This window comes from Lagopus leucura, unplaced genomic scaffold (assembly GCF_019238085.1).
Source record: "Lagopus leucura isolate 7727_CA_CO unplaced genomic scaffold, USGS_WTPT01 Super-Scaffold_100012, whole genome shotgun sequence".
NCBI lineage: Eukaryota > Metazoa > Chordata > Aves > Galliformes > Phasianidae > Lagopus > Lagopus leucura.
In genome coordinates, this window is record NW_024962267.1 from 20,026,036 (window position 1) to 20,039,129 (window position 13,094).

Sequence of the window (13,094 nt, forward strand, 5' to 3'; positions counted from 1 at the left end):
CACGCAGTGTGCTTCGGTCAATGTTCGTCATACAGGCTCTGTAAATGTTATTTGCCAGGATCGTGCATGGGAAGCCCCTCTGAATTCTGTGTAAAAGCAGAACCAGGGAGGTTGTAAATGCTGGGGGAAGTTGCCTTTCTTTTGTTTTTCTTTTTCTGGACAGTGTAAGAAGTTTCCGTTTGTTTTCTGCTAATTGAGAACTTGTGTCATCCGTCTAAATATAAAACCATCCCAGTGCATCAGCTGTGCCTCGGCTTCCATTTCTCTTATAAAAAGGAAAAAGGAGAGTCCGTCTGCACTGATGTCTTATGTAGGCTCTGTTCTCCCATCAGAAGCTTATCTGATTCTGCCTGTCCACGCAGAGGCTTGCAGGTTTCTGGGTGCTCTGATATGTGCCTACACTGCTCGTCCCTGAGGAGCAGGATTTGTGCTTTGAGATCCTCTTCTGGAAGAAGAGAGGACAGGAACCTGGTGTGCTACTGAGGGATGCTGAGGAAAGGAGGGGTTGTGCTGGCAAGGATGACTGTGGGCAGTATGTTGGTCACCTCTAGCCAAGACCTGGTTGCCAGAATGAGGCTGCTTTTAGACCCCAACCCACCTTAGGCCTTAGACAGAGAGTTACAATTGAAATATAAATACAGTGATGGATATTAAAGCAGCTGTGAAACGGAGCGAACACTGCGCTGCTCAGGTGGAAGTTGCTTTCCATAAAAATCAATAAATGAAGTAAGTTCTTTCTTGCCAAAGGCCACTGCTCTGATTGCTGTCCCTAAGTATGGTTGTGGTTTTTTTCACCCTCTTTTTTTTTAGCTGTCACTTTCTCAAATCAGGCGTTTCTCCAGAGACAATGGACAAGATTTGGGTTTCTCTGTGTCCCACTGGATGGCTGTCATGAACAGCTTTGCCTTTTTTTCCTCTGTCACGGGTGCTTTTGTGTTGGCCTAAGACAACCCTATAGCGCGGCTGATGCTGTTAACTCTGCTTCACCCCTAATTCAAGCTGCAGTAATCTGAAATTCAGCAGTGTAGTCTGTTACCATAGAAATCTCAGCGGGGATAAATTTAGCACTCTGCTTTCAGGCTCGAGCAGGGAAAGCTGAGCAGCTTGCCCATGTTGCTCACAGGCTTGAGTTTTGGGCAGCTTTCACTCGAACTGATGGGGAAGCAGCAGATGCGAGGTGAGGTCTGTCTCCTTCAGCCTTGCTTGGAGCTGACTTGATTGAGAAAGCAAAGAGGGAATTACTTCTTCTTGTGCCTTCTGCTCTCCATGGAGATTTGTCTGTTTTTCAAGGGAAGCTCCTGAGAAGACCAGGAGACGACAGGGATCAGTCACTGTGATTTCATCTGCAATGGGAAGGTGTTTGGGTGCTGCCGGATAAGAGTCTGGTCTGAAGTGGCAGAAACGATTCCACTGAACCAGAGCAGCTCTGCTTTAAGTGAGGGAAAATCTTTTATTACTTTTGGTATCTTTCAGGTGTCCTTTTAATTTTGCCTGTTGACTAACGCTGCAAAAACTGCGCATGGGAGTGAGCCCTGCTTTGTCTGGGAACGGGGCTGATTTTGGGCAGATTTGGCCAAACTTTTGGAGGTGGCTATTTCTGTGCCCCAAATGTCCTGCTAAATAAAGGCTGCTTTCCCTGAAACGAAGGGGCTGGCAGCGTCCCAGCACAGAGAAGCAGCGTGTCTTTGACATTGCGCGCCGGGGAAGTCGCACAGAATCGACTTGCGGTATCATTTCATACCACATTAATTTTGAGTGCTTTGAGAGCAGCCAGGCAAGAGCCTGGTGCCTTTTAACTAAAATAAAATTCAACAGTTCAAAGTGTGTCGCTTTCTTTGCAGATAAACCCTTCCAAAAACGCTCTGGTCTTACAGTAATGAAATTGGTTTCTTATCAGCTATCTGACCCACGATGATGAGATCAAATGGCTTTTACCTGACGGGGCTGAAGGAACGACCTCTGATGCACAGGATTGGGTTGTATTGTTTTGGGTTCTTTTCCTCCCTCCTGGCACTACTGATGTTATGAAAGCGATTTGAGCTGCTGATTGGATTGTATCTGGGCATCCCTGATCCCCCAGTTGTGTTCCCCGTAGTTAATTTGCAGGTTGCCTAAAGCCTGCATGCAGTTTTGCAAGGTTTTAATTTAAGGGATAACTGTAATTAAGTGATTTCAAGAAGGCACGGTATTTGCTCTTATGTTGCATAAACAGTGGGCTGTTTTGGTTTATCTTCCACCACCTCCTGGCTGACAGACATCATGTCTGCACCTGGGAAGCTACTTCTGTTCAAATCCTGTGTGTGGGATGAGCTGTGCTGTAAAAGGTGAGGACTTGGCTGCTGAATACCATCTGAAGTTGGCCACGTGGCACGCTTTGAGTTGAACCAGGAGTGCCTTCCTGTACAGGTATGCAACTCACTGGGTTTGCAGATGAGATCAAACTGGAAGCACAGAGGGCCAGGAGTGAAAGCAGGACTGGGAGGGGAGTTAGGCAGCTTCTGCTCCTCAGGAGGAAGAAGGGTGAGAAGAGAGCCTTCGTGGTGTGAACTTACTGCACAGTCCCTGAGAGGAGTCTGACCAAGCTGTGAGTTGGAACTGGATGAGGATCCTTCCAACCCAAGCCTACGATGCTAAGTTAGCAGAGGCATTGACTGCTTATGGCTTTTTGCAGCAAGTCCTAACCCATGCCCAGTGTTGGAGCAGATGTCTGCCCTCACGTCTCCCTCTTTCATCTCAGACTGCACACTTCTGCTGAGGAATGGTGTAATGAGCTGCAGGTTTGCTCTGTAGGCACTGTGCTGCTCTGAGTGAGCCTTTCAGCATGGGTTCATAGACCAGTGTTGAGTCAAGCATGGGGGCATCCCATGCAGGAAGTAACCAGCAGTCTGATTTGAGCAGAGCACGTTTCGTTCTTGCTTCTTAGGGATGTGTTTTAGTGGGCACGGTGGCGATGGGTTGGCAGTCAGACCAGCTGATCTCGGTGGTCTTTTCCAACCTTAGTGATTCCGTGGCTCTGTGATTTCACATGAGTGACTATCAGCTCCAGCAAGCAGCCAAGCTGCTGAAAGTCAGGCACTGGGGGGGGAATCTGCCTTGGAAATGTTTATTGGGGCAGAGTGCTTAAAAATGCTGTTTTGAGGAAATTTGTTGCAGCGTGCTGATTGCGTTTGTTTCTGCCTAATTCAGGCTCGTGGTAGGTTTTGGTACTTGTCAGCATTTTCAGCATAGCTGAAAGCATCGTGTAATCCACCAACAGATCAGTACCTGGGCTAATCAGCAAGGTGTGTAAGAACATTAAATCAAGGTTAAGCTCTTGCATGAGCTCATCACCTGAATGAGTTCTCCTGTCTGGTAATCCAATGAGGTTTTATTTGTTAGATAGAGAATCCGGCTGTGAGACTGTGGCTGCAGAGCACACCCAGGCAGTGAGCTGGGAACAAACCCCTCTTTTTTTCTTGAAGGAGGCTCCCAGCTGACTCTCCAAAATAGGTCAGCAGTGAGCTCAGCTGACTCGGGCTGCAACAGCATCCTGGCTACCCTCTCACAAAGCCCTTAAAGTGGGTGACCCAAGGGTGGCTGCTATGTCCCATCCTGACTGCAGCACCTGTGGGCTTGAACAAAGACTTCTCTTTTCCAGTGTTCTTCAATTCAGCAGCTTGGGTGAGTCCAGAGGGCCAAGCAGGGCCTCTGCCATTCTACACACAAAGAGATGGTCAGTGTCAGGGAATGTGTCCTGGTTGAGTATGTGTTGGCTGGGGGGCAAGATGGAGTGAAAGTGGAGAGCTAGCTCAACTCTGGAGCTTCTTGTTGTCCTCCCTCTGCACCAGGTGCACTGCCAGCATCCCCTGCCTGAGTTTCCTGTGCCTGCCCTTCTGTACCGTGCTAGTGAGACTGGCTTCCCAATGTCACAGCAAGGAAAGCAAGCATGTGGTTGCACCAGCAGCTCGTCACAGCTGGGGACAGATACTTCTTTCCATCAAAAACAAGATTAGTGGAGGGTGATGGAAACAGAACTCTGAAGTGTTGAAGCTGTGCAAGCTCTGTCATCGTTTCCATTTGAGGTTTTCAGGGACTCAAGTCACCTAGCGTTTGATGGCTCTTGAAGTCCAAATCTGCATCTAAATCTAAATTATCTGGGTAAGGAAATGCAGCTGGGACTGTGGCTCTGGGCATAGCAGTGGCAGTGAGTTCCTCCTGGTTTCCCATGGAAAGCCTTTCACAGTGCTTCAGATTCAGTTCATAGTATCCAATATAAACCTCACCTGGTGCAACTTTAGGCCTTTTCCTATAGAATCATTAAGATTGGAAAAGACCCTCCAGGTCACTTACTCCAACCATCCCCTTCTTCCAAGGCAGAGGATAAAGGCTGATCTACAGAAGAGATAGATGCTCCTAAGGAGGAGATGGAAGTCTGTCCATGGCTGGATTGTGGCACTTGAAGATGCAGTGTTGTGGGTTTTTTTCCTCCCTTGTCACGGATTCCATGTCTGAAATAGTGCTCTGAACTGGCTCTCATATCAGTTCCCTTCTTTTTTTTTACAAGATCAATATATCCATGCTTTTGGCTCTGAGCATACCTTCGGAGGGACTGCAAGGGTTAGGAGGAAGAGCTGATGTTATTACTGACCCCTGCGAAAGTTGCTTCCATCGCCACATTTAAAAGCAAGAAAATACTTTGCCGTGCACCAAACCACTCTGCTTCTGAGCTGATAGCAAGTTAATGAGGCTAATGCAGAGGGCAGGGAAAGTTGCCCGGGTGCTTACAAAGGCAGTGCCCGCTGTGCTCCTGAAGTGCTGGCACCTCGCCCTGCTCTGCCCCAGCAAACATCCTCTGGGCACACACAGGCGTCGGCAGCCTGGGTGGGAAGGTGCTTGTGCTGAAGTTGCTGATGTGTGCCTTGCAGCAGTGATTCCCAGAGCTGCCTCTTCTTTGTTAGCGTGCTGCTCGGCTCATCTCTGTGCATTTACAGGCACCTGGTCTGATCTTTGCCCCACGAGAGCTGGCTTGCTGCGCTCCTGTTCCCTTCAGGGGTTTGAAACTCGGGTTTGTGCTTCTCTGCTTTGCTCCTGGGAGCCCTGCATTGAGTGTGATTCTGAGATTTCATGCTTTTGCTGGTCCCGGCCAGAAGAAACTCCCTGCCTGGTGCAGGAGGCAGCATCTGCAGCTGTGCAAGAACCTTAGGGCTTTAACACCTGAATTAGGGAGTGCTTCTCTCTTGGAAGAGAATTGTGTGGACAGCAGGAAGAAAAGGGTTAATGGAAACTGAACTGTGTGCTCTGAAAGCAGGCCTGGTGAACGTCAAACAAAGCTGGTGAGAGCCTATCAGCACCTTCGTACCTTTTCAGGTGTTCTGAACCTTCCTCACCATAGAATCATTTGAGTTGGAGGAGACCTTTATAGATCATCTTGTCCAACTCCACAAACCGTCCCAGAACCTCTTTGCGCGGAGGGTGATCCCATGTTGGGGTGGGCTGCCCAGGGTGGTGGTGGAGTCCTCATGGCTGGAGGTGTTCAAGAGGTGTGTGGACATGGCAGTGAGGCACGTGGGTTAGTGGTGGGCCTTGATGCTGTTAGATGATGGGTGGTCTTAAGGGTCTTCTCCTGCCTGAAGGACTGTATGATTCGACCTTACTGCTTTACGCATGTTGCATCTCTTCATCCAAGAGTAGAACAAGTCTCTGGCAGAAAAGCAAGGTTTCCAAGGTCTGCCCTTTGTCAGGATTTAGAGCTGCCAATCATTTTGGATCCCATCCTGTGGGTAACCTGCCCATCTGCTCTCCTCCACCTTTGGCAGCTCTGATATGGGACGTTCCCCTCGTGTTGTGTGACCTGGATTCAGTGGCATGCTGTGTTCTTCAGGTGGGTGACAGTTCCCAGGCAGCTTGGCAGCAGCAGCAAGCTCTGCTCTCACCCCAGAGACACCATATCTGTATTTAGTCGCTTGCCTATCCATCTCCAGCATTGACTTTCAATGAGACTCGTGCTCCAAAGTCATTGCTATAAAAGGAAGCTTTCCCATCCTCCCTTCATTGCTCACAAAGGGTAGCTCACCCGGTGGGGAAGCTGTAATGGATACCCTGGCTGGAGGTGCTAGCAGACGCCAGGAACACGTGCTCAGCAATTATTACATTTTTATCCCTGCAGTGCTGCCGGTGGTCCCAAGTGCTGCTAGCTGAGTTGCTCGCATGTGCCAAGTTCCCAGCCTTGCATTGCCTAGCAGTCTGGAGTCAGCAAAGAGCACCGTGCTTGTAGAGAGCCCTAAATGGGAGCAGCTTGCAGCTCATTGCATGCCAGGATCCTCAAGGGAAGAGGAAGATGGGAGTGTGGAGCATCCTCCTGACATTTCTCTGGTTCCCCACCGCCCATTGCACCAACAGCAGTGCCCCTCAGTCCTGCAGGGACCTAAAATCTGATGAGTTTGCATAAACCTCATGGTCTCCCTGGGGCTTTGCTCACCTCCTGCTTTGCTTTTTCTCCATTTTTCCTCTCTTGGGAATCACCAGTATGTGTGACCCAAAATGCTTGGTCCAGGTTTCTGGAGAAAAAGCAGTAGTGAGCAGCTCTTCCCTGCCTGTCCGTATGCTTGCTGAGAGAGTGGAAAAAGCAGGCACGAATCTGGATGGTCAGAGTGTTTTCTGCTGGCTGTGTGCTGAGCAAATGAAGGACATTGCCAGCTGCCCAAGGCCATGTCATAACGTGTAGTCATAGAATGGCTTGGATTGGAAGGGACCTCAAAGATCATCCAGTTCCAACCTCCTGCTATGGGCAGGGCTGCCAACCACTAGATTAGGCACTAAATCAGATTGTACAGGGCCCTATCCAACCTGGCCTTGAATGCCTGGAGGTGTTGAGATGAGGCAAGAAAGTCCTGAGGAAGGACTTGAAGGTGAAGAATCTGTAGGGTGAAAACCAAGTTCTTAAATGAGATAGTGAGGTGGCTTAGTCTCTTTGCTAAAATAGCACACTGCAGTAACAGAATCTGGTTGATGTTGTAACTCAAACCACTTCTAATTTTTAAGGAGGGCCAGGAGATCTTGACTTTGGAGAAGTAAAAGGTAGATGAAAAATAATTAGCAACAAGTGACTGGAGTTGCTCTTGGAGTTGCTCTTGGCTCTGGCATGGGAAGTTGAAGGAGTATGATGGCTGATTGATGAGATGGTCTTTCTGCACCTTCCTCCTTACAGTCTGTGGCAAGATGCAGCCCTGATAGCTTGGGCTTGATAAGGAGAGGTGATCCCAGCCTGGAAGCTGCATCTTGTTAAAGGGTACATGCAGCCAGAGAGGAGAGGTTTCCTCTGAACTCATCCTGCAGGCTTAGGGTTTGATGGGCTTTTTATATAGTACCCAAGGAGAAGGTCATGCTGGGAGGTGTGGGACAGGGAGGGAAGGGCTTCCTCCTCTCTACCACCCTTTGCTGACATGAGTACCGCACCTATCACTCTTCTTTTGGAACCAGAAGGACCTGGCTCCATCTCCACCCCATTACTTGGTTCCAGCTGGCCCAGTGGGCCGTCCCACGTCTTATCAGCAAAAACTCTTGGCAGCCAGGGGATTTCCATCACCGGCTGTTGTGTGAGCACAGGCTCACTGCTGTCATGCTCTCCTCTTCTACCTTGTTGGAAAACAGCTGGTGCTGGTGGGATTTGAAGCCCTGGAGCTTTGGGAAGGATGGGACAGAGCAAGCCAAGGGTGTTTTCATGCAGCTGGTTTGCGAAGTGCAGGAGGGGCCTCTCAGAGCTCTTGTGCCACTCAAGAGAGTTGGCAAAGACAGAGGTGACCTTTTCTTGCAGCATGTGATGGATGCAAGCACACAGATGCTCATGGGTGACATCTAGTCCCTGTCTGTGCGCTGCTCACACTGTTTGGGTTTTCCCCACACACTGCTGTGAGCATTGGCCATGGTCAGCAGTGCTGACGGCTGCTCTGTGGAGTTGTGCCTTTTGCCCCATGCCTGGGGCTGCTCCCAGGAAACCACCCCAGTGCTAGGAGCAAAGCCTTCCCTCTGCCCCCGGGGTTTTTTGATTCTACGTGTTTTCATGCTTCAGTTGTGTTCCTTTGCTCGCAGACATGGAGCTTACCCTGCCAGTGGGTATTTCTCCTGAAATTGCTTTTCTCTACTAATCCAGTTTAGTATGGCTGAGATGCCTGTGCTACATCTTTGATTTGTAATTCAGCGGTGATTAAATTCTCTTGATAAGATATGGGCCTTGTTGTTGATCCAGCATGAGAATTGGGCTCAAATAGAGGTGCCCAGCCAGGGAAGCACAGCTGGTGGTGGTAATGGCCATTGTAAGCAGCCAGGGGTGGGTGCATGCTTTGTCCCATGCTGTGGCAATGGGACTGGCCCTGCCAATAGCTGGGAGCAGTGAGGAGGATGGGGCTTGCTGCTGTCCCCATAGGGCTGGGCTGGGCATGGTGACGGCTCTGCAGGGCTGAGCAGAGAGGAATGGAGTGCTGAGTGGTGGCAGCAGGCCAGGCTGCGTCTTGGTTTCCGGCCTGAGCCACCCCAGAGAGTTTGCTGAAGTTCTTTGTAACCCTTTCTGTGCCGTTTCATGTTCTGTGACAGAAGCTTGTTGGTCGCAGTGGGACGTGGTGGGTTGCCAGCAAGGCTGCTGTCCCTCCACCACGTGGTGTAGTGCTGCTGGCCTTATTCCTAACCCCAGCTAACACAAAGCTGAATCCACTCTACAAGTCCCCGCTGCAGCTGGTGGTGTGATTCCCTTACGGGTGAGTCACAGGATGTGAGTCCCGTGGCTCATGATGTCCCCTGGGGTGCAGAAATCCAGCAGATGGGGCAGGGAGGAGACAGCTCTCACCCTGTACAGTGCCAGCACAGGGAGAAAGTGAGCTCTTTTTGGTGCTGCTGGTTGGAAGTTGGGATGAAACAGCCCCGTGGTGCCTCTGTTCATACCAATGCAATGCTGGGTGCTTCTGTGCCCTAGAAAGGTGGCGAGAAGGAATACAGTCCAGTCAGCAGCTGTCCTTGTCCATGCTTCCCTAAACCTTTGCTGAGCCTTAACCCTTGTTCAGGACTCCTCTCCTCATCCCCATGTCATCCCCGACAAGGATGTGTGCAAGAGAGAGAGCTGTTTGCCCTCCTTATCCTTTCCTCCATTCAATAAGGACACTGTTTATCACTGTGGGTAAACAGATGGAGGTAGGGTTTTTCCTATTCTATATTTAAAGTGTTTTCTGATGAATTTACAGACCATTGTCTCAGCAGTTTCCAAACAATTCCTGCCCTTGCAACCCATGTTTCTCCCCACCCATCACGTGCCCATCCCCTTTTATTCTCCCACAGTCCAGGTTTGAAGCAGCAGGCTTGTTCTTTCTAAGCTTTTTGCTCTGGCTCTGCATTCAGAACCATCTCAGGTTCACCCCTTGGAGCCACCAGCCCCAGAACACCAATTCCTTTGTAGTTCCTCACAGTCCCCCCTGAAAACTGCAGTGGAGTGCATACACACCCATCCTCCCACGTGTGTGATAGTGCTGCTATGTCCAGAACAGACTGAGATAGAAACAGCAGAGGAAATAGCTTTCCCTAATCAGTCATTTTTAATGTACATTCTTGCCGTCTTAGGGGAATTTGGGATGTATGTAGGGCTTATTTTTCCAGCTGTTTCTCCACACAGTCACATCTGCCACAGATCTTTAACATAAAGCTTGCAATGCGCTCATGGAAGTACTGGAATGGGGAGCATCCCTGCTTGTGCCAGGCACAGCGAGGCTTGTCGGTGCACAGCTCTAACTACTGATAGCAAAAATATTTGACACTGGACTTCCAGGCAGGTATTTAAAATACATTCATGGCTTGCACTTTGATTCACAGGAAAGTTATTTGTCTGGTTTCTTTCTTGCTCAGAAAAAAACTTTGTGCAGTGCTCACCAAGCGGGGGTGACCTTTGAGCTGTCAGAGTGTTTGTTTTGTCTGTGTTTTGGTTGTGTGCAATAATTGCTAATATTGGGAAACATTTACCACTTCAGCTGTTGCTGTGACAACAGTGCTGCACGCCCACTTTGTGCCCAATTAGAGCTGCAGAGGGCTTTACTCGAGCAAAACTCCTGCAGGATCTTACTGTGTTTCTGCACAGTTATGTCATGGCAGGCACGAAACGTGCAATCCCAAGCAGTGGGTGATGGTGTTTAGCATTATTACTTGCTGTGTTGGAGCTGGACTGGCAGCACCTTTTTGAAACGTGCCAGCTGAATGGAGCATCTTTCCTCCCTTCCTTGCTTCCCACTGCATGTCTGCTTAGTGCCCTTTCTTACTGCTGTTCTCCAAGTTCCCTGTCTTACCCAGCTCCTCTGATAAGCCCAGCCGTGGCTATAAGCCCAGTTCTCAGCACCTGCAAAGCCCTCTCCGTGCTGATTTCCAGCAGAACCCAAAACAACACTCTTCTCAAAGGGAAAAGTGTTTGTGCAAAGCTTCTCCCTTTCTTTTCTGTCTGCAGCCTCCTGCATCCTTACGGTGACTGCATTCCTGGCATACCAGACTTCAGATGGCTTGAGAAGCATCTCGAGCAGGCTGGAGTATCTCCTGCTTTGACTCCCTCCCCGGATGCAAATTTCCTCTTTCTACATTCCAGAAAAGGGTACTGATTCCTTCAGGGCTTGCTCCTCCTTGCCTCCAGATCTGCAGGTTTAATAACAGCCAGCTGTAGCCCAGGTAGTTGGCAGCCAAACACAGTGCTTGTCTTCACATTCCCATTATCTCCGTGTTCCCAGCAGAGCTCTGCCTTCTAAGGAATTTAGGTTTGGAGTCATTTTCTGCTTGATCTGGTTTTGAAGCAGGGGAGAAGACTGCATGAAGTGAGGAGGGAGGGTGAGCAGCGATAGGAGGGGATTTAAAGTCATTTGGGTTGCTGAATTCAAGCAGGGAATTCGGATTGATATGGCTTTTGATTTCCCAGGGCTTTATTTGTGAACCTCTCTTTGGTGCAAACCTGAAAGAGCAAAGTGGGGCTGAGGGTCTGTGCTGCAGCCTTGCCTTCAGCTAGCAGAGAGGCTGCAGGCTTGCTTGCCTATGTGCTCCTGGGCACCCTCCAAGCTCCAGCACAGCTCAGTGACACCAGAGGAGCTACTACCAGCGCTTGCATCAGCCACTGTGCTGGTGGTGAAAGAGAAAGGGTAAGAGAGCAAGCATGGAAGAGGATGGCAGTGCGAAGCCAGGTAGTGGAGGAGAACATGTACCAGTGCTATGGCAGGGAAAGAGGTTTGCATCTACAGGTGATGTCCCACCAGGCTGCATCTCTGGATGGTCCTTTTGGTGAGGTGTGGGAAAAGGGCTGAAAGCGTGCATAGACTGCGTGTTGCCTTCGAGATCAGTTGTGCTGCTGGTGCCTTGGGAGCAGATGCTGAAAGCAGAGAGGGCTGTTTGCATGAGAAGGAGATGTGCAGCAGTGTCATGCAAGACCAGGCTGCCCTTGCTGACCAGACCTTGATTATTAGGAGTCCAGAGGTAATTATCGTGATGCTTTAAGGAGAATATGGCACTGTGACTCCTGCACGTGGTCTTGGGCAGCCTGCTCCAGGTGTCCCCCCTTGAGCAGGAGGATTGGACCGAATGTCCTCCACAAGTCCCTTCCAACCGTAATTATTGGCTCTCTGACAGGAGGAAGTTTTCCTGAATCAGCACTGCAGGGCCGGCGCACAGGTGCAGATGGCTTTTTATCTGGAGTGCTCCTTTGATAAGCAAATGGGAAAGGAAGGATGCAGCTGCCCTGAGTCAGCCTGAGGCTGAAGCAGTGGCACATGCTGAGCTCGCATCTTGCACAGTACATCGTGTGGGTGTCGTGCCGGGAGCAGGAGGCATTGCTAACGTGCTGGGCTTTTGTTTTTACCTGCAGGCGGGCTGCCCAGGGTGCTGTGGTATCTCCGGGCTGTGTGGAGGAGCCATGCCCACCTAGCACTGCCCAGGCTCTCGGCGAGCTGAAGATGGCAGCACAGAGGATCCGGGCAGCTAACTCCAGCGGCCTGCTGCGCTGCAAGTCGGAGGGGACACTCATTGACCTCAGCGAGGGCTTCTCAGAAAGCAGCCTGTGCGACGTCAAAGGTGGGGGGCCGTGGCCACCAGGGGACAGGGCAGGTGTTAGCCTGGTGCCACCGTGTCGCATGCAAGAGAAGAGATGAATTTGCCAGGCTGGTGACAAGGCAGGGTTGGTTCTCCATCCCCCCCAGAACAGATTCAAATGGGAGAGAATTCCCATTCCCTCGGTACAAATGGATCCCAAGGCGGAAGGAGAAGCTAGCATGTGCTGATGGTCTTTAAAATAAACATGCAACAAAGCAATTGTTTTTGCACAAGGAGCAAGGAGAGTCCTGAACATCAAATGCTCTTGCTGTACATTAGTTTGTTTTTAATGCAAAAATAGGGATTACTCACATCCTTGTGAGTAATTACTCATGCTCACATTCATGCAAGGGAAGGGACTGTCCTGCTCTGCTCACTCTGCACTGGAACAGCCTCACCTTGAGCACTGGGTGCAGTTTTGGGGCACCGCAGTGTGAAAAGGACACAAAGATATTAGAGAGCATCCGGAGGGCATCAGCTTCTCTCCAACAAATGTCTTGGGCTGCAGAGCTGCATTAACAGCCATTTCCTGCCCGGGTGGCAAAATAGGTTCAATGCAGAGTTTATATATAGTTTTACACTGAATAAATGTGCTCACAACTTTCCCTACCTGCTGGTAGAGGCTGTGCAGGGGAAGTAGGTTAATGATGAATCACTTAATGTGTGCAAGCTCTTATTTTTCCAATACTCGAGCCCTGTGGTCCTTATATCTAAAACTTTTTTTTGCTCTTACTGGCTGTGTTTTTCAGTACTGTTATCACGAGTTGTGCCATGGCTGCACCACATCTTTTTTGTTAGCTTTCCCAGTTTTCTGTACGGCTGACAGGCATCCTGACATCCTGTGTTTTTCTGTGTTTTTGTTCTTTCCTCCATCCCCCTCCCCCCTCCCCCCAAGCAAGCATTGTTTTCTTAGGTCTGTCTCGCAAGATGACAAATGTTTGAATGCTGATATAACATTATCTGCAGCTTATTTCTCGTGATCCTTAACAGAAATAGGTCCTAAATGTGAAAGCAAAACAGTG

The 13,094-nt window shown here is 49.8% G+C and overlaps 1 protein-coding gene across 5 annotated transcripts in view; it reads left to right on the plus strand.

Annotated features, from left to right (window-relative positions):
- The window catches only part of SH3BP4 (SH3 domain binding protein 4), a 56,245-nt gene that overhangs the window by 29,341 nt on the left and 13,810 nt on the right, over nt 1-13,094 (plus strand). For 4 of the 5 annotated variants that reach the window (XM_042874298.1, XM_042874295.1, XM_042874297.1 and 1 more), the window contains exon 2: nt 11,849-12,054. In XM_042874298.1, the coding sequence (XP_042730232.1) occupies nt 11,937-12,054 (118 nt within the window). In that variant the 5' untranslated portion in view covers nt 11,849-11,936. Of the gene's footprint in view, nt 1-10,479; nt 10,595-11,848; nt 12,055-13,094 lie in introns of those variants that run through there. The other variant, XM_042874296.1, reaches the window with a different exon arrangement.